Consider the following 21,170-nt stretch of genomic DNA (forward strand, 5'->3'; position numbering starts at 1 on the left):
CTAGGTAAAATAGGTTTCTTTACTGCCAGAAATTTTAGAACATTTAACAGGTTTACACGTATTGTCAATACCTAAGAGGCTGTGCATCAGTCAAATTCAGCTGCTGATAATAAAACCACTCTTATTTTAATTAGCGAGGGATTTGATACAAGGAATTGAGAGTTTATAAAATTGTTGGAACACTGGCATGCAAGCTCCATGCTGGGCCTGCAGGAATAATTTTCAGAATCACATCAGAGTACTGGCTTGCTAAGGGAACTGTTACGATCCGGAAACTGCCACAGGAATCATTCCATGACAGTTAAATAAATGTCTCCCTGCCTGCTTACCCCAGTTTCAAATTCGTGTCTTATCCAAATGCATCTGACTGGTAGCCTAATCCTATCTGGAACTCTAGTGCAAAGGAGTTTGGGAAATACAGGGTTTAGGTAGTAAACTTGATGTTGGAACAGATGTTGAGTGAGACAATCTATTGTATACACCACAGGCATGCCTGGTACACAACATTTTCTGAAGTTATTTAAGGACACAAAACCATTTTTTTTAAAGAAGCCTCTTGAAAAGCAAATGTTTCAGGGAACACCCTTTCACACATACTAACCCAGGTCTGCCTCCTCATTGGCAAGGAGGGAAGCTGATGCCCAAAGGGACTGGCTACTTGGCTGATGCTACCCAGTGAATTAGCAGCAGAACAGGGAGGGCATGGAGCCAGGTGTGACCCTCCTCAGTTGTCCAGCCTTGCTTCTTGCACTGCAAAGTGCCTTTGCTTCACTTTTAAGGAAGCTTGAACTGAACTCCTGAATTATGCAACAACAGAGCGAGCTAATAAGCTCTCCTGAACCTCCAATTAAGTAGAAGGATAATTATACCCTGGAGTTAGGAGAGCAGCTGAGACTGGGAGTATTACAGGAACTGTCAGCTACCGAGTCGCTTTTTAAACCTGGCGTTTCACCCTTGCTGCATTTGGAAGGAAAGTCGGAGGAGAAGACGAAAACCTCTCAGTCTCAGCCCACTTTGGACAGCCCATATCGATTGAATGGGCTCTTCTCCTATTTGGGCAAAAGGGAAGAAGCCTGCTGCCCCTGCCCTGCAAACCTGGCAGAAGCTGGCAAGAGGGTTTTCTGTTAGGAACACATCTGCCTTTGTATTAGTTTTGACCTCATGTTTTCAGCCACCCCTCTGAAATCTAATTTTTCTCCTGCAGGACTATTATACTGCTGCCTCGCACCAGCCGGCCTTACACCAGGTTCATGTGCCCCTAGGCGTGTCTAAGCCTTCTCCCAGAAATCTGATTTCATCATGGCAACCTCCATCTCCCCTAACCCCTCAACTAAAGATTAATTTTTCTGTGTGTTTCCCTGCTCAGCACTTACAAATGTGTTTGTTTTGCACTGTCTTAATTATTCTGATTTATTAATGTCACATGTTTTTCTACAGTGTAATTGCAGTCCTCCTAAGATACCTCAGATTATTAAAAAATAAAAGCAGTTGTTCCAGTGGTGGAAGGGAAACCATCTTTCAGATTCACACAAACGATATTATTTTTCCTGTCAGAATTTGGAATTTTATCAGCCAATTTTCATTTTTAAGGTGACAGGTACAGTTTTCATGTAGCAAGCAGAAAATGATAAAGTAGTTGATCAGAACTGACAAAACCTAAAGCTCAAAGAAAAGAAAAAAATCGCTGACTAGCCAGAAAATCACACCCAAATCAACATGCTCCTAGTCCATCCACAAAAATTGCAGTGCAGTTAAAAATTGTCAGAGGTAAACAGAAAAACAAAACAGATAACAATGTGGCAGTCAGACATTCAGTCACGGCAGCAGAACTTTCTACCCTATGGTTTTCAAACCACCTCCCCCTATCCCTCAGCACAGTCAAATCTCCTGGGAGCTTGGAAAATCTCCCTGATGCCCAGGTTTTAGCTCAGACAGATTAAGTGGAGATCTCTGGGGGTGGAACCCAGACATTAGTATTTTTAAAGCTTTCCAGGGGGTTCATATTGTACAAGGTTGATTGCTCATTACAAATTCTCATCAACAGAATTCAAGTAATATAAATTCTTACATTTAATTCAACATGCTCCAGCTATTTGGTATCATAAAAACACAGACAATAGGAGACATGCCTGAAATGCTTTACAAGTATAAAACAATTTGCAAAATAAAAAAGCAATTTCACATCTCATTTAATCTTTCCATTAGCCCCATGACTCATGGCCCTTTTTTATAAATGAGAAAGCTGAAGCTCAGAAAAGCTGAATGCATTGTCTGATACCATAGAACCAAGCGTGGAAACACGAGCCACCATCTGTGGATTCTGACAACAGCACCCCAAACATAGACAGTTTTTTTACAAGCTTGTAGAAGGTGTGTATGTATGTGAGTGTGTGTGTGTGTGTGTGTGTGTATTTATTATCCAAACTGTATAGATGAGGCAGCTGAGGCTCAGAGGTGGTAAAAGATTGGTCAGGATCACACAGTTTAGGCAGGGAACAATGGCTCAAGCCTATAATCCCAGCACCTTGGGAGGCCAAGGCATGTGGATCACCTGAGGTCAGGGGTTTGAGACCAGCCTGAGGTCAGGAGTTTGAGACCAGCCTGAGGTCAGGAGTTTGAAACCCCATCTCTATTAAAAATGCAAAAGTTAGCTGGGTGTGGCGGAATTCACCTGTAGTCCCAGCTACTCAAAAAACTGTGACAGGGGAATTGCTTGAACTGGGGAGGCAGAGGTTGCAGTGAACCGAGATTGCACCATTGCCCTCCAGCCTGGGCAACAGACCAAGGCTCCACCTAAAACAAAAACAAAAACATGCACACACACACAGTTTATTAGACTTTAACACCTATAACTCTTCTACCAAACTGAATCACTAGGCGAAGTGTAAGTATGTCTTTTTTTTTTTTTTTTTTTTTTTTTTTTTTTTTTTTTTTTTTCACATATTGGCCTTTGAAGCTCCTTTCTGCACCTCTTGATCATATCTTGGGCAAATCTCAACCTGTGTATCCACTCAGGTTTCATAAAGTCTGGCTTAACTATCAATCTCATCTTGAACTTAGCCCTACTGTCTCCTCTTCTCCCTCCAGTGCTAGCTTTCCCCATGACTCTGGTCCTCAGTGATGATTATTGCAGAGGTCTGCTCCTTCGTTCCTGGGACACTTTCTCCTTCTGCATCTCTTCCATTTTTAACATGTAGGGGACCGGGAAGAAGACTTGAGGGAAAGAAGCAAGAAGCTCTTTTTCTTGACTGGCGCCATATCCGGCACTCCCTTGACTTTTATGCCCATTGAGAAGCAGAAGTCCAAATATAGGTTTCCTTAAAGTGATTCATGCCCACTTTGCAGAAGGCCCTGCACTGCCATGCGCTCTCATCTTGCCCCCTCCCCCATCTTCTGCTATTGTCTACAGCTCTTACTACTGGGCTCCCTCACCCAGAAGCCAGCCCTTTTGGGCACTGTTTTGGGTTAAATTGCTCCCCACCCTCCCCCACACAAAGACACACTGAAGTCCTAATCTCCATATGTGTGAATGACTTTACCTGGAAACAGGGTTTTTCTAGATGTCATCAAGTTAAGATGAAGTCATTAGGGTGGGTCCTAATCCAATGACTGGTGTCATAAAAAGAGAAAATTTGGAAATAGACATACAAAGAGAAGAGAATGCCACGTGAAAGCACAGAACAGAGGGAAGACAGCCACATGAAGATGAAGGCAGAGGTTGGGGTGATGCTGCCACAAGCCAGGAATGTCTGGGCGGGCAGAAACTGGAAGAGGCAGGCAAGGGTTCTCTGCTAAAGGATTCAGTGGGAACGCAGCCCTGCTGATGTCTAGCCCCCGAAACTGTGAGAGAACAATTATTGTTGTTTTAAGCCACCCAGTTTGTAGTACTTTGTTACAACAGCCCTAGGAGGCTAATACAGACACTGTTCTGCCAAAATGTTCCAGTCCGACTACCTATTCCTTTCTCACATAAGAAACTTACACCTTCTTGCTTCTCCAATTAGTTACAGAAGAGTTTAGCATACCAATTTTCTGTTCCTTTGCTTCCCACCACAGAGTGCCCCTAGAAAGTTTCCTGCCTTCAAAATTTTCCAAGTGAGAAGCAATACCAGGCACTATATTAATATACACCCTTGAACGCAAACAGCATAAAATTCAGCTCTATCAAAAACCACTCCATCGTGCTTACTTTGATGGGAGTAACGGTGGTTTTACAGGACCTGCATCCTAATAAGCTTCTTGCCAGGGAGGAATAAGCTAAGCCCCAATTCCTGCAGGTCCTCTCTCTGACTCCCAACAATTTCTACGAGTGGTTTTCTCAGCACTTCCCTTAGTTAGCCTGGACTTTCATTGAAAAAAGAAAACACCTGTAATCTTTTCCCAGCGAGGCAGAATGGAGTCAGTTCTTATCAGGAACACGAGATGCTCCTGCTAACCCTCTAACCCCTGATCCCAGTGATGTCTCCTCTAATGGGGAATGTTCCAATTTTAGAGACTGTGGTAGGTTGATAACAGCAAAACAAGTTCTGCTACCCTCTTAGTAAGTCCTGCTGGGATAAGAGTAGCAGATCTTTTTAAAATATAGGTGCTTCAGCTAATGCTGTGTAACAAGATGCCCCAACATCCAGTAGCTGAAATAATAAGTGTTAAAAAGACACCATGCCATCAGCTGGGCATTCTTGTTTCTGTGGGCCAGGCTTAACTGAATTCAGCTGAGCTTACTCATGCTTCTGTGGTCAGCTGTGGGTGGCAGGAGGCTGGCCGAACATTGAACTAGGATGTCATTGGCTGGTGGTTGACTGGGATGTCTTGACCTCATCTCCCTCCTTATCCAGCAGGTCAAGGCTTGTTGTCACTGGGACTGAGCAGGATCCTAAATGAGTGACAGAAGCATGCAAAGCATTTGGAGACCTAGACTCCTAAGTCGCACACGGCTACCATTTGCATGAAAGAAGTCACAGGTTAGCTCTGACTCAAGGTGCAGGGAAATGGACTTTGCCTCCTTAGTGAGACAAAGTGCAAAGTCAAATTGCAAACAGCTTGGATACAAGGAGCAATAAAGAATTCTGGCCATTTTTTTTGTTGTTGTTGTTGGCTATGTACCACTGTAGGTATCTTTTGTATCTGTTGTTGTATATTAATCAGGTTAAATTACATGAAATGCTATAACAAACAACCAACAAAAAATCTTAGTGGCTTTTTTCTTGTTCACAACCCAGTCCCATGAGGGCTTGGAGAGAGAAGGTTTGTGCCAAGTAATTTTTCAAGGCTCCTAATTGGATTCCTCCTTCTACCAACACCCCAGAATTACCCTATGAATACTCCACATGTAGCCCTCAGGTGAAAGAAGAAAGCGCATGTGAAGGATCATGTAGGATGTCTCAGAGCCCAAACCTAGAGGGGCTTACATCGTTTCCATTGGCCTGAACTTGGCTAAGATTTCATGAGCCATCTAACTGAAAAGGCATCTGAGAAGGCTCTTTGATGCCAATGAAGAAAACTGAATACGCTTTGCCTCATGTCTTTAGCTTTATGGCTGTAGCCCAAATCCCAAGGCAACAGAAATCCCAACCTGTAATGTTTTCACCCATGTCAGTGTTCTTTCCTCCACACGACCAAGGGGACTGCTGGCGCCAGGCTTTTTTTTTTTTTTTTTTTTTTTTTGGCTTATCTTTTTAATCCTTTGGAGCTGGATACCCTCATGAAGCATGGAGATTCTTCAGATGAGGGAAGGGGATGAAATTAGCACCCTAGAGACACCATCTGTTTCTGGCAACCCTGCTCCAGATATGGATTTGCTTGTGCATCTAAAACCTGCTAATCTTTTACACTGAAATACTCCTACACCTTCCCAGCTTCTGTACCTGCTCCAGAGGAGGCTACATGAGGATATTCTTGAACTCTGCTCTTTCATGAGCAGAGAATATTTCCCATTGTTCCGCATTCAGTGTTCTTCTCCAACATCATATCACTGTGCTTACCAAGCCACAAAAAAACCCCCCGGATGATGAGACCAGGTACACTGGGTTCAAATTCCAGCTCTGTTACTTACACTTAACTGTGTGATCTCTGGCCAGTTACCTAACTTTTCTGATTCTTGATTTTCTCACCTTTCACACGGGAATGATGCCACTTTCTGGGACGATGGTGAGGGCAACCATGATTGTAAAGCATCTACACAAGGTAAGCACCCTATCAGACTATTTCTCATCTTCTTTCCTTCTTCCTCTTCCCCACCTCCAGTGACCCCATGAGTGCGGTGAGAATGAAGAGGAATGGGATTGGAGCTCTATTAAGTGATGTGTAGAGACAGGGTTTGGAGGCAGATGCAATGGGGAGGTGGCATATAACTTGCCTGTGAATGTTTAAATATGGATTAAGGATCCTGGAGTCATGGAGTTAAGAGAAACCTGTTTTCACTGTTGCAAGGAAGTTTTTTTTAGGAAATATTATGAGCAGAGAGGCTTAGGATTTAACACGAAGACATGCATTTTTCTCCAGTTGTGGGACCTTTTCACCATAGTACCATCCTCTGGTAATTTGGAAGTTCACCCAGATGTCACATTTGTTCCGAAACCCGCAAGTCTGTGATAGGCCCTAAGGTGATGCCTGTGTAGCAAAAAGATGACTCTACCCTCCCCTGGCAGCCAGGTGTTAAATCATCACTAGATGGCAGTAACATCTAATGCTTAATTTGGTGAATGATCAAACCACTTTACCTTTGTTTGCCTTTTGCTTCTCTGTTTCAAGCAAGCATTCACTCAACACAAAGCTGCGACAGTCTTGAGTTTTTCTCAATCCTTATTTTGAAGTTGACTTAGAGACTTACAAAATTTTAAAAGGAAAAGAATAGTCCATGTCTCAAGCTACAAACAACAAACTTCTCACTGGGCTCTCAGAGCTCCGATTAAAAGACTTCAGACATGCCCTGGACATAGAGGAAAAGATCAAGTATCTAATACCCTCCATATTGGACCAAGGGTCACAAATTTGGACAAATTATTTTTTTTCTTAAACAAGAAAAAAAAAGACATTAAAAAAATGTATGCACCTGGTGGGGATGAGCCCACTCTCCTTAGCATAAGAGCCATTTAGTTCCCCAAACAAGTTTATTTTGAACTTCACTTTTATTTTTTCTCCCAGATCCCTCTCTCTTGCTCCCAAATTCATTTGTATACTCAATGCTGTTTTTTTTCAAGGCACTATTAGACTAAAGATGAAAGAAAAAGATTGAAACATTAAAAAGGACTGGCAATGTTATAAAGTCTATACCATGCTCTGGGTGTACCAAGGAATCTGGGGCTATGGATCCCAAGATGTTCCAAGAGGGAGTTTAGTGAGGCTTTGAGTTAGTCCCAGAGAACTTCCGGGTCATTCCTGGGCCCAAAGCTTTGGTATTCTCCAAGGCTAAATTTGTTCTCCAAGGAGACTAAATATGAAACCCAGGTCCACTTATCTCTGTGTTCAGGGACCGAGTGACCATGTAAACGTCCAGCAGGCCTAATAAATGTTGATAACAAAAGCTTCTCTCCCACCATGAAGGAGTTCCAATTACAGTTTATCATTGTGTGAGACTTGACATTAGATACTTTGCATCGTTGCCTATAGTATTATCAGGCAAGCTGTAAAATGGAGCAGGAATTAGTTTGAGACATGCACTAATTAGTTTGAGACATGCACTGAGATGGAACAAGGAATAACTCTAAAGGTATGGGAGGTCAGGTAATGCCTACTGTCTTTGGGGCTGTACCTTTTTCCATCTTCATTTTAGAAATGGCTATACCAACAATTTGCATCTAGTAAGTGGCACTTACACTTAGATTGGTGGAAATTAACCAGTTTAACAGGCAGGTGTGTACACTCTCGGAGGTCTTCCTAAGCAAGAAGACCCAGGTCAGTAACTGGGTCACTGAAACTAGGATCTCCAGAATTGGGACTACTGCATTAGACAAGTTGATTGGTTGGATTAAAAATAGGACATCAAGGTTGTAGTTCTATTCTATAGACTGAGTGAATGTAGGGGGAGAAGGTAAAAGAAGGGAGCTACCACCCAAACTTCGTCCCCTGTGTTCATGAATACCACCAGTAGACCTGAGATCTAATTGGCAGCAAGGAGTGTGGGAGTCCCTCAGACATCTGGCGCCATTAAGTCTCAAGTCTAGACAGTAGACTTAACATGAAACCAGTCTGCAATAGGGAGTCATGCAACACTCTTCATCTCCATCAGAAATAGCTCAGGTGGAGCTGTGCTTGCAGCTGTGGAGCATCAGCAGAGCTAGCTGGGACCAGCTGGGGACACAGAAGCAGTGAAAGCCAGGCTGGGGCTAATGCAGCATTGAAAAAGTTGTGTCTCTTGACATGTCCAAAACAGTTGCCACATAGGAGCTCTCTTGACAATTGTCTGGATTGCAATCCACTGAAAATAACATTTCCTATCACAAGGAATTGATATACAAGATTGACATGCAGAAGTGGACACTAGGAGCCATCGTTTTGCCTTGAAGTGAAAACCCAAGACTGCTGTTTACTTCTCTGGCAGTTTCTAATGTATATATTTACTTTCAAATTTTGCTTCTTCAGTGAATAAAAAAAGATCTGCTGATGAGAAGACAGGGAGAAGAAAGGAGAGCTCTGAGGCAGAAGCTTTGCCACCATTTTAATATCAGCACTTCCCAATCGCTACTTTTTAGTCATTTGAAAAAAAATTTTTAAAGGATGAACTTAGTTGTATTTTCTTCTTAGAAATTTTAACTTTGGGCGTAGAATATTCTGTCAACGGTAAGACAACATATCCCATCTGGAATGACAGTGGAGGCCATTCTTAAATTTATCAGCAAAATAGAATAAATATTTGTAATACTAGGGTAAAAATTCTGACAAAGCATTATAGCTACTTACAGGAAAAAAAGTTTAAATTCTACCGCTCTTGGACCAACTAAGCAACTGACTTCTAAAAATTTTGATAATCATAACTTCCAAGTGACAATGGCATTTTATTCATTAGAATGCGAGCTCCAAGAGGGCAGGGAATTTTGTCCGTTTTATTCACTGTTGTCTTTCCAGTACACAGATGATAGTGAACACATGGTAAATATTGTGAATAAATGAATGAATTCAGGGCTTATGAGAAAAAACAATGAGATAAGAAACGATACCTGCACCCATTTCAGTGTTTCAACAAGGACTCAGCTTCTTTTCTCATGTCTTTATCATGTTCTTCCTCTTCCTTCCACTCAATCTATTGCAGAGTGTTTGGGTTTGCCGAAAACTGGATGAGATCCCTCTGATTCTGAGCTTCCCGCTTGGTTCTGCTCTGATTCTAAAGAATCAAATGGAAAGAGCAAAGGATGAGAGTAAGTACAGCCACAAAAATTCCTGGGGATACTTCAGGATGCACAGAATAAGGGGGTTTGGATAGTCATCGAAGGATGCAATTCTCCTCTAGTCTCTGGATCACGAGGAATAGAATGAAAGAATATGTTCTTAAATTGTGTTATGTGAATTGATTTTTATCCTCTTTCTCAAAAACCTTGCAAGGATAACCATATGCATAATTAACCCCCCCCCCCACTGAAATATTCCAACTGACAAGGGTACCATTGTGCCATTTCCCACAAAAGGGTAACCATGCCTGTGGCTTCTTTCAGACTTGGATTATTGTAGGCTCTCTGGTCACCTTTTGTCCAAGAAGAGAAGGCCACAGTTAAGGTACTGATTCTGCCAAACTCAGTCAAACATCCTGAAATGTGTTCCAACGTTTGGAGTTTGACAAAATCCCAGCACATTTGGCTTGGGTCCCCTTTCCCCTTAATTGCTGAGCGCAAACAGAAAATGTAATCCATCTGCTTCACAGTCATTTTCCCAAAACTCATCCAAATGTTCCTTGATGAGAACTATTTGACGTCTTTGTCTTGTGGGCTTAACACCTTCCTTCTCACGTTTTGTTTCTTCGAACTAGGAAGCAGACAGAGCCAACAGTAACAGGACTCAGTTTCAAACACAAGACATAATCTGTAAAATCACGTGCTAGGGGTGGAGGGTCAAGAGTCTCACCTCCAGAATGACAGCTGTGAGATATCTGAGGGATAATTAAGGGAGCCTCTAGAACAATGATGTCCTTAGAAGGCAGGAGAGCACAGTTAACTGAGGATAGATTCCTTGCCACCTCATATCCACTGAGCCTGGGAGCCAACACCTCACCCCAGTTCCGGGGTGAGAAAGTCAGAGGCAGAAATTTCACTAATTTCTACTGTTTTGTGTTGGTCACTATTGTGAACACCCCAGCCTTGTAAACAAGGAGCTCACAAGATCCATCTAACATCCTTTTGTAAGACACTGAAACTCAAAATGAGACAAAAATGAGTTAAAGTCCTAACTAGTATGGTAATTACTAGTTTTGTGACCTTGGTCAATTTCCTTATCTCTGAACTCATGTTTTCCCTTTGTAAATAAAACTAAAAGTTTCCTGGCATATTTATTATGAGACTTAGGTAAGAGTATATAGTTTAGCACAGTAGCTAGCATTTAGAAAGTGCTAAATACAATAGCTATTTGTATTGTTGGTTTTTATGACAGCTTTGTTTTTTAGAACATTTTATCACACCAAAAAGAAGCTCCATATCCATTAGCATCACTCCCCATTTCTTCTTAATCCCAAGCAACTGCTAATTTACTTTTTGTATGGATTTGCCTATTCTGAGCATTTCATGTACATGAAATGATATATAATCCTTTGTGAATGACTTCTTTCATTTGACATAATGTTTTCAAAGTTCCTCCATGTTGTAGCATGTATCAGTACTTCATTGCCAAATAATATTTCATTGTACAAATATACTACATTTTATTCAATCATCAGTCATTGGAAATTTGGACTATTTACATTATTTGACTATTACGAATAATGCTCCTATGGACATTTACGTACAAGTTTGTGTGTTGACCTGTTTTTATTTCTTCTGTATCTATACTTAAGAGTAGAATTTCAAAGTCAAATGTTAACCTTTTGAACATTAAACCTCTGTGTTTAACGTTTTAAAAAACTGCTTTGTATTTTCCAAAGTGGCTGCACTGTTTAACATTTCCTTGTAGCAGTGTATGAGAACTCCAACTTCTTCATATCCTTGCCAACACTTGTTATTATTCATCTTTTTCATTATAGGCATCTTAATGGGTGTGAAGTGGCATCTCACTGCAGTTTTAATTTGCATGTCCCTGATTGCTAATGATGTTGAACATATTGTATGCACTTATTGGCCATTTGTATATATTCTTTGGAGAAATGTCTATTCAGATTATTTTCCATTTTTTAATTGAGTTTTTGTCTCTTGTATCATTTCTTTACATATTTTAGATACAAGCACCCCTGTAGCCTGAATGTGTTTCCTAAAAATTCATATGTTAAAATCTAATCACCAATGTGATAGTATTAAGAGGTATGGCCTTTAGGGCTGATTAAGTTATGAGAGTAGAATCCTCATGAACGAGATTAATGACCTCATGAAAGAGGTTCGAGGGAGCTGTTCATCCCTTTGGCCCTTTCATCCCTTCCATCATGTGAGGACCTAACAACAAGGCACTATCTTGGAAGCACAGAGTGCTCTCACCAGTCCCTAGATTTGCTAGTGCCTTGATATTGAATGTCCCAGCCTCCAGAACTATGAGAAATAGATTTCTATTACTTATAAATTACCTGCTCTGCAGTATTTTGTTATAGCAACAGGAATGCCCCTTATCAGATATATGATTTGCAGAAATTTTCTCCCATTCTGTGCATTGTCTTGTCACTTTCTTTATGGTTTCTTTTGAAGCACAAAAGTTATTAATTTTAATAAAGCTACATTTATCTATTTTGTTTATTTTTTACTTATGCATTTTGTGCTATGTCTAAGACATTATTGGCAAATCCATAAAAAAATTTGCCCCTATGTTTTCTTCTAAGAATTTTATAGCTTTAGCTCCTACATTTAAGGTCTTTGATCTATTTTGAGTTAATTTTTATATATGGTGGCAGGGGATCTAATTTCATTATTTTGCATATGGATATCCATTTGTCTCACTTGAGAAAGCTTATTCTTCCCCCATTGAATTTTCTTGATACTCCTTTGTGGAAAATCAATTTATTGTAATTGAGAGAGTTTATTTCTGGATCCTCAATTCTATCCTATTGATTTATATATCAATCCTCATGCCAGTACAACACTGTCTTAATTACTGTAGATTTATAGCAAGTTATTTGTAGTAAGTTATTATTTTAGGCAGGGTCTCACTCTGTTAGTGCAGTGGAGTGATCACAGCTCACTGAAGCCTCAACCTTCTGGACTCAAGCAATCCTACCACCTCAGCCTCCCAAGTAGCCAGGATGACAGGTGCACACCACCATGATTGGCTAACTTTTTGTTTATTTATTTTGTGGATTTGGGATTCCCTATATTTCCTAGGCTGGTCTTGAACTCCTGGACTAAAATGATCCTCCCACTCTCCTACCTCAGCCTCCCAAATTGCTAGGATTATAGGCATGAGCCACTGCACCCGGCCTGTAGTAAATTTTTAAATCAGGAACTGCAAATCTTCCAATTTTGTTCTTCTTTTTCAAGATTGTTTTTCTATATATAAAATCATATATCTTCAAACAGATAGTTTTGCTTTTTCCTTTCCAATCTTAATGTCATTTATTTCTTTTTCATGCCTAATTACCCTGATTAAAGCCTCCCACACAATTTTGAATAGGAGTGATAAGAGCAGACACCTTGGTCTTATTTCTGATCTTAGGGGGAAAGCTTTTAGGCTTTCACAATTAATTAAGTATGATGTTAGCTGTGGTTTGTTCATAAACACACTTTAGTAGGTTGGGGAAGTTCCCTACTATTTCTAGTTTGTTATGTGTTTTCTGTCATGAAGGGGTGTTGTTGTTGTTAAACAACAATGCCACTGTTTTCTTTTTCCCTTTTTTCCTCTCTTCTTTCTTTTTTTTTTTTTCTTTTTTTCTTTTTTTTTTTTTTTTTTTTTTTTTTTTTTTTTTTGATTTCTTTCCAGAGCCTGGTAGGACACCAGGACAACATCAGGAAAGAGGAAGCCACAGGCTGCCATGCATTCACTCCCTGAAGTGCCCTATGAGCCAGCATCTGCCACCTCCTTCCTCCTGTCCACCCTTCTGACCTGGCAGTGCCCTTGCTGTTCTGGCACAAGATGCACCCCTACCACTTTGATCTGCTTCACTGGCTTACCGTCTTCTAGTTTTGGGTCTGTGGCTTCCTGTCACTCTTCTTCATGGTTCGGATCTCTCTTTTCTACCTCTTTCCAGGTGTCCTATACTCCTTTGGCAGCTACTGGTGTTTGGAAAGCTAAAGGCTATTTTTCAGACAGAAGAATTTCCTTTTCACTCCTGTACCCAATTTAATTCCACAAATATTTCATGACCACTTTTTTTTTTCCTGCCAGTCTTTGTTCTTGTTTGATCCTGGTAATCTTCACAATAACCCTATGAAGCTGTTTTTGGTTTGACCCATTTTACAGAAGAGAAAACAGAGCCTCCATATAGCTAAGTAGTTTTTCCAAGGTTACATGCATAGTAAGTGGTAGAACCAGAATTTGTTTACAGATCTGCAAGATCTATCTGCTTAGAGCAAAAAAGAGTGATACTCACACAGTGACTAATGCTGAGATAGAACTCAGGGCACCAGGTACCATGTAGGAATAGCCAGGAGGAGCTGGAAAAGTGGTCTTGTTAAAAACCCGAGGCTGCTATTGATCTGGCCTCTGCCAACTTGTCTTACCTTATCTTTCAAAAAACACATGCCTATCCACCCAAGACATGCTGAACCATATCATGCGATCTCCATTTCTGTGGTTTTTCATGTACTGGTCCCTCCACCTCAGCCAAACTGCCTACCCCATGGAATTGCGAACTTTCAGATGCCTGGCTAACGCCTCTACCTTGGATTCATTTCTTCTTAAAAGTATTTCTGACCCGCCCCAAGCTGTGCTCCATCATATCCTGTACATACCTGTGTCATGGTACCTACCATACGTATGTCTTACTCCCTCTCCCTCTCCCCTATGACCAATCACCAATAAACCATGAGCCCCTAAAGGCAGAGTCATGGTTAGTTTTCCTCTGTAACCCCCAGGACCCAGGATAGTTCCTGGCTCATAGTGCATTCTTCGACATGGATTCTTGAATAACTAATTGAAATCTTTGGGGTGAGCTCTTGTAGACAGATACCCTCTCTGACTAGATTTAAATTTTCTTTCTGCCCAAATAGATTAAAAAGTGTGACATTTTCTTAGTCTCTTTCATACTGAGGAATCTGAATTCTAAACCAAGGAGTGCAAGCCTGTGAAATTTGAGCTTAAGACAATAAAGTTACTCTTCCACTTTGTACATGACAACTCGCAGTCACCAGTTCTCCATGAGGCAAACCTCACCAAAGATGATAATCCAAACGAGGAAACCAAGGACCTCACTTTAAATGCACAGCAATAGCACCCTCCCATTGTATTGGAAGAACTGACCTTCTTAGGTGCTTCACCACATCCAGGGATCTGCAGTCAAGGCCACCTTTAGGTTAAAAAGCACAAGATGGTCATTTCTTCAACTATTAAACAAAATAATAACTTGACTTCTGGCTCAATGCCAGCTCAGGGAAAATAAGCCAACTGCAAGAAGAGGAACTTTCTGGACTCTGTGGCAACTCTTAGAGCAAAGTTTTAGCACAGCTACTTTTTGCTTTCTCCTCCAAGAGAAAGCTGTGAGGTCAGGTCCAGGATGACAATACCCAATAACCCCCAAACGACTCCTGGTTTTAATCCTTGCCAATTTCCCTCCAAGTCCTGGCACAACTTGGGCTGAAAACACACATGCTATTTTCATTTAAGCATGAATGCTGAACCACTGGGTATTTTTTTCCTGGGTTTTCTGTTAACTCTGTCTACAAAATGTGGTTTTAAGAAATATTACTCCTGGTCATTTATCTAACAGAACATACTGTGATCTGTAAGCTCCATCTTTCTTGCAGCTTTCACATTCTATTAAAATGGGATCTTTTACCAGGAAATTTACTCAGACGGGGGAGTTCATTTGAGGTTAAAACTGTAAAGTGGCCAATTATCTCTCAGTCATTGGTTGCATATGATCTTTACCCCAAGCTTTGGAAATAAAGACAACATTTAGCAAACGTTCTGCTCCAAAGCTAATGTTTTGGAAAGAATAACAGCATGTTGGGAATAAATTACATGGTCTTTAGTGCATTTTAGTGTTATTGCCTGTTAACACGCAGCATGGTGTGGCAACTCATAAGAGAACTCCAGTCTTCTAGGGAATCGATTTCTGATTTGTTGAGCTGATGGCGTCCGTGTTATATCATTGAACAGACGAGGAGTACAGGAGACCATGTCTGTGGGACCTCACCTAGGGGAAGCTATGACTCATAGGCTGTCTTTTCATTCTGATACTATCCAGACCATTAACACACCATGGGTAATGGCATATGAGGTCTTTCATCTAGGACTATCCAGTTACCCACTCATGAACTATACTGATCCTAAAAGAGTCATTTAATATACCTAAATCAAGTAACTAGCCTTGCTAAAAGGCCTACTAGATACGAGGTTTTTGGCCAGGCTCTGTAGAAGAATAGTAGGATGCTTAAAGAGAGACTTGATTCCAATTATATGAAATATCCAGAATAGACAAATTCATAGAGACAAAAATTACATTAGTGGTTTCCGAGACCTGGGAGGACAGGAGGATTGGAGAGTGTTGTCTAAAACATTTGGGATTTCTTTGGGGGTGATCATGAAAATGTTATAAAATTGATTAAGATGATGGCTGCCGAACTCTGTAAATATAATAAAAGCCATTGAAGCATATACTTTAAATGGGTGAATCATATGTGAGATATGTGAATATCTCAATAAAGCTATTAAAAAATTAAAGAAGAACCTTGTCCTCACAAAGAGAGGAAATGTTAGTAATTTAGGTAGAAAGCACTAAGGACTAGAGACAGGTACCACAAAATGCCAAGGGAAATCCAAAACTGTGTAACTTCCATTAGACTTTGTAGGATTTCCTTTCTTTGGGGATTGTTTCACTCTGTCTTTGGTTTCAAAAGATGAGAGGTCATGTTTAGGTCTTTGAGGGTAGGAGCAGAAAGATAGCTCTTAATAACTGAATAAATAAAAAATTCGTGATACGACAGCAAAAGATGTACTGGGAGCATGAACACCAGACTTGGACCTGCTGGCAGGGTCCCAATGCAAGCCAGCCTCAAACCTCTCTTGTAGCTGGTTGCAAGCAAGGTGTTTTATTTCAAGGGAAAAGGAGTCAGAGATTTTTTTTTCCTTTAGACTAACAAGAAACTGCCTGTTACTCTACCTTCTCCAGTCTAAAGACAATTTTACTGAAGAGCACCATCCCCACACCTACTCAATCTCCCACATTTCTGGGACAAAGGTATCTAGGATCAGAGCAGCCCACGAAATAAATAAGCAACAATTAGCCCTGTGGTAACTTGTAAGCCAAAATGTTACTCCATGCACAGACAACTCAGGTGTGCACTGTTGTTCAGGCCACACCTGCTGCCATAGAAATTCTTTAGGCAGAAGGATAAATTGTATTTCAGGCTTAAGTGATCTATCTTTTAGTGGGGTGGGCTTGTTTTATTTTAAAAGATGTATTTCCACATTTACCTTCGCTGAACTACCTCTCTACTATCATTTTTTTAATTATTTCCCCAAATTTCCAATATTTAGCCAAAAGCAAAATTATCCAGTGTATTTACTATAAATAATTCCAAATAATGTCAAATATAATCATGCTTTTTAAACTTTTAAACTAATTTAAATATCTTAAATATTATAGTAAATTGCTTTTGTGCATAACATTGAACTTTCAAGCCGCAATGCACATAAGCATTTTGGAGAAGTTTACAAAGAGATTATTCTACTGGGCTGTGGACCTGAATTCCAGGCTTAGTTTACTCAGTAAGTGTGGGCCTCTTTTCTTCCTGAGGATCTGCCCACAATTTTGCTCTGTTCTTCGTTTCTGAGTTTCTCAAAGCTGAAACAGAGGCTGAGCTGAGGGTTCAGTAAAGAAAAGGTGGTAGAGCACGCATCAGAAAGCCCCAAACTCCACTTGCCTTCTAGAGGCGCCTATGACACCATCCTGTCCCCTGGATGACAGTTCTGCTAGTTCCACACTGGAGTACTTTGAAGCTTATGGGTCAAAGTAAACTGAGTGGTGTGGTGTCTGTTTTGCCCCTGTGAGCCCATTTTTCCTGGGATATGTGGAGACAGCATTCCTTTCTCCAGCGTTCATCGCCACCCGCCTTCCATGACAGTGCGAGCATTGACTTTGGGAAGTTGCCAAATTTTTAGTGTGGTCCTTGAACCCTTGACCTTCCAGGCAAAGGCAATGATGCTACCAGCTGAGCGACACAGACCTATTTCCTGCGTCAATGACTAAACAGATCCAAAGGTATGTGAGGCATTTCTTTCCCCCCCGACCTTGTCCAGCCTTGGCACAGCTGCTGGCACAGCCAGAGGTGCCTGCCCCTGGGAGCAGCTGCTGAGTGTCTGCCAAGCCTCCGGAGGGCAGAGCTGTTTGTCAGCTGGTTAGTGCATTTTTTTTTTTTTTACCTTGGATCTCCTTACCTGAAAATAACTAGAATAAAACTCATTTTAATGAACAGTTTTGATCTTTTTTTCTTCTGTTTTTCCTCTTATCTGATCCTGTTTTCTGTTTTATTCTTAACGGGAACCATTAACACATGACAGGGTAGACAAATGTGCATGTCCCTTCATTTTCAAACCTCCTTCTTCCTCTAAAATGGATATGAATAAGCTCACACTCTAGAATGGAGATTAAAATATCAGCATGTCAGCAAAATTAAGACAGAAAAGAAGCAATGGGCTTTGTAATCGACACATTGAATTCTCTTTTGAAACAATTTTTCTTTTTCTTTTTTTGACACAGGGTCTTCCTTCCTCTGTCACCCAGGCTGAGGTGCAGTGACACGATCTCTCGTCACTGCAGCCTTGACTTCCCAGGCTCAAGTGATCCTCCCACCTCAAGCCACCTGAGTAGCTGGAACCACAGGCATGTGCCACTATGCCCGGCTATGTTTTTAGTTTTAGTAAAGACAAGGTCTCATTGTATTGTCCAGGCTGGTCTTGAACTCCTGGGTTCAAGAGATCCTCTGGCCTCAGCCTCCGAAAGTTCTAGGATTACAGGCATGAGCCACCATGCCCAGCAAGGAATATTTTTAAGGAATATGTGACAACATGGAAAAACACTCACTCTATTGTCTGATTACAGTTACGTAAGAATGGATGATGCACAAGCAAAGACTATCCCATATTCCACAAGCCAAAAGTGGAATGTGAATATTTTCTTTATTAAACTTCTGGCCGAGCACGGTGGCTCACAGCTGTAATCCCAGCACTTTGGGAGGCCGAGGCAGGCAGACCACCTGAGATCAGGAGTTCGAGACAAGCCTGGCCAACATGGAGAAACCCTGTCTCTACTGAAAATGCAAAAATTAGCTGGAGATGGTGGTGCACACCTGTAATCCCAACTACCCGAGAGACTGAAGCAGGAGAATCACTTGAACCTGGGAGGTGGAGGTTGCAGTGAGCCAAGATCGCTCCACTGCATCACCCCAGCCTGGATAACAGAGCAAGATTCTGTCTCAAAATAAATAAATAAATAATGTACTTCTTTTAATGTCATTATAATATTAATTAGCATTTTTTAAAAATAAGAGAGGAAAGGAAAACAGTGTAGCAAATCACAAGCACACACAAAACTGCCCTGCTCATTTTTAATTTGGTGGGTTGATTACTGGATATAAAACAAAACCTCATTCTACTATTCTTTTCTTTCTTGCTCTTCCTTTGCAAGGCACAACTCAACCCCTTTGATACCAAGAAGTGAGCAACTGAGTTCAGGTCTGTTCTCAATCACTCTGGGAGCAGCTCGCATTTCCAGGATTCACTGTGACTGCCCAGTTTCCTCATGGGGAGGAGTGATAACTCTCCTGACTACGGAAAGGCACATCACTGATTCTCGTTCAGAAGGGGTGATTTAGAACTTTTTCTAACTAAAGGATCCTTCTCATCTCTGAGTGACAGGGCTGTGAATTCCCAAAGCCTTGGCAAAGCACCCAGATTTTCTTTCCAGCTTACTCCCAATCCAATAAAATGGGGTGAAAAGGACTAAATGACGCAGATTTAGCCTGGACATCCTGGACTCCAAGCCAGGTGAGGCTCCATCTCAATAAGTCCATCGTCTTCCTCAGAGTCTGAGTTCAATATTCTTAAGTCAGCCTTGAAACATGGCAGTTAATGTTGAAAATGGTGACTTTGGCTGAATGGGCTCCACTGGAAATGTTGACAACCTGATAAATTTTTTCAAATTGTTGACCTCACACTTTCTCCTGGTGCTTTCTTTGAAGCTATGGGGCAGGTGAGGAATCTAATCTAATACTCCCATGCTTTCATATAGCTGTTGTGGCAAGCCTTGGCAACAAAATGTCTGGGCTTAAATCTTGGCACATTATTTGCTAACCTGCTTAACATCTCTGAGCATCATTTTCCTTCTTTGTAACATGGGGGAAATACTAGTGCCTACTACCTCTTATGGGTGTTGTGAGGGTAAAATGACGTGACACCTGTAAAGTATTCCCATAGTGCTTGGCACACAGTGCGGTCTCAATAAATGTTGGTAGTGATGTTTGTAATTATTATTATTATCATCTTTTTTGTCTTTTTTTTTTTTTCCTTTTTGTGGAGAACGGGGTCTCGCTATATTACCCAGGCAGGTCTCGAACTCCTGGGCTCAAGCTATCCTCCCGCCTCTGCCTCCCTGAGAGCTGGGATTACAGGCGTGAGCCACCGCACCTGGCTATTATTATCATCTTTATTCTATTACCCCTCCATTCTTTACTTTATTCACCTAAAAGTGAACTAGAAGCACCTTGATATGGAGATGAGGGCAGGAAACCTGGAATCAGATCTCTTCAGTTCTACTCACTGAATGGCCTTTCACATCTGAATCTACTTCCACATCTGTAAAATACAGATCACGACGCCCACCTCAGAGCACTACCAGGAAGAGTCAGTGCAATAAAATACAGGAAAATGCTTGATACATACTAAATGCTCAGTAAATAATGGTTGAACCGGGACTTAGGTTTGGGTCACTCACCCAGATTGTCCCATTTTAACTTGGGTTTCAACTAAAGGAGAAGGCATCCCACCCTCCTCTAGGTCACTTCCAGCAAAAACCAGCAGGACAAGGGAGCCAAAACATTAGCAAGCTTTTGGCAGATGCCTGACAAGGAGTGTGATCACAAGACCTCCGTGCAGAATTTTGACAACCGAATGTGCAAATTACACTTATTCAAGCTGAAATATCACCCAAGTGTGTTTTGGAACCACAGTGACCACATCCCAGCTGGACTGTGGAAGTGAAGCTGTCCAGCCAAGAGTTTTATTATTTTTATTTAAAAGTGTGAATCATCAGACAAGCAATGCTCTCCAGCCAGGTGCTGTATTGAGATTCCACATCAATATCTACTTTTTTGGCAGTCGAGCAAAGTGAAGGTGCCAATGAGAAATTGTTCTGGGTCTGGAGAGATCTCTGGTTTAAGCAGGGTCACCTTGGGACTATCTCTTAAACGGCCTAGGATTCAGTTTCCTCATGTGTAAAATAAAATGACAATAGGAAATGCTGCATAAGTGGTTGTCAGGATTAAATGAGGTAATGTGTGAAAAGTGCTTGGAAGAGAACATAGTAAGTGCTAGATATGTGTTTGCTATAATGATAATAATTAGTGTGCTAAGGCCTTTGGGATTTTCAAAAGGCATCATGTTTTTGCATCTCTGTAATAGGTTTGTATTCTATTTGGAGGAAAGACTTTGTATGTAGCAAAGGAAATGGTGACACTGAACTGTTTGCAATATATGGCAACTGAGCGTGATTCCTATAGTCTGAGTGGCTAAGAACAATTCTCTGCGGAAGAAAACATTAGAAGTAGGCCATGCCGAAAATGTAGAAATTGAAGTAATTGATAGGGAGAGAAGGGCATTTTATGGATGGGGAATAGCTTGGGAAAACTGTCCGGCCTCCCCTGATGTCTTTAAAGAACTCTGGCAGCTTGGGTGTAACT

At 41.1% G+C, this 21,170-nt stretch overlaps 1 protein-coding gene across 11 annotated transcripts in view; it reads right to left on the reverse strand.

The window, feature by feature from the left end:
• PCT (phosphatidylcholine transfer protein) overlaps positions 1-21,170 on the reverse strand; it is a 304,249-nt gene that overhangs the window by 36,842 nt on the left and 246,237 nt on the right. For 9 of the 11 annotated variants that reach the window (XM_071082930.1, XM_071082917.1, XM_071082923.1 and 6 more), the window contains one exon: positions 9,156-9,319. In XM_071082930.1, coding sequence (XP_070939031.1) covers positions 9,234-9,319 — 86 coding nt within the window. In that variant the 3' untranslated portion in view covers positions 9,156-9,233. Of the gene's footprint in view, positions 1-9,155; positions 9,320-17,652 lie in introns of all 11 variants that reach the window. The other 2 variants (XM_071082924.1, XM_071082928.1) reach the window with 1 other exon arrangement.

Source organism: Macaca nemestrina, chromosome 17 (assembly GCF_043159975.1).
Source record: "Macaca nemestrina isolate mMacNem1 chromosome 17, mMacNem.hap1, whole genome shotgun sequence".
Classification (NCBI taxonomy): domain Eukaryota; kingdom Metazoa; phylum Chordata; class Mammalia; order Primates; family Cercopithecidae; genus Macaca; species Macaca nemestrina.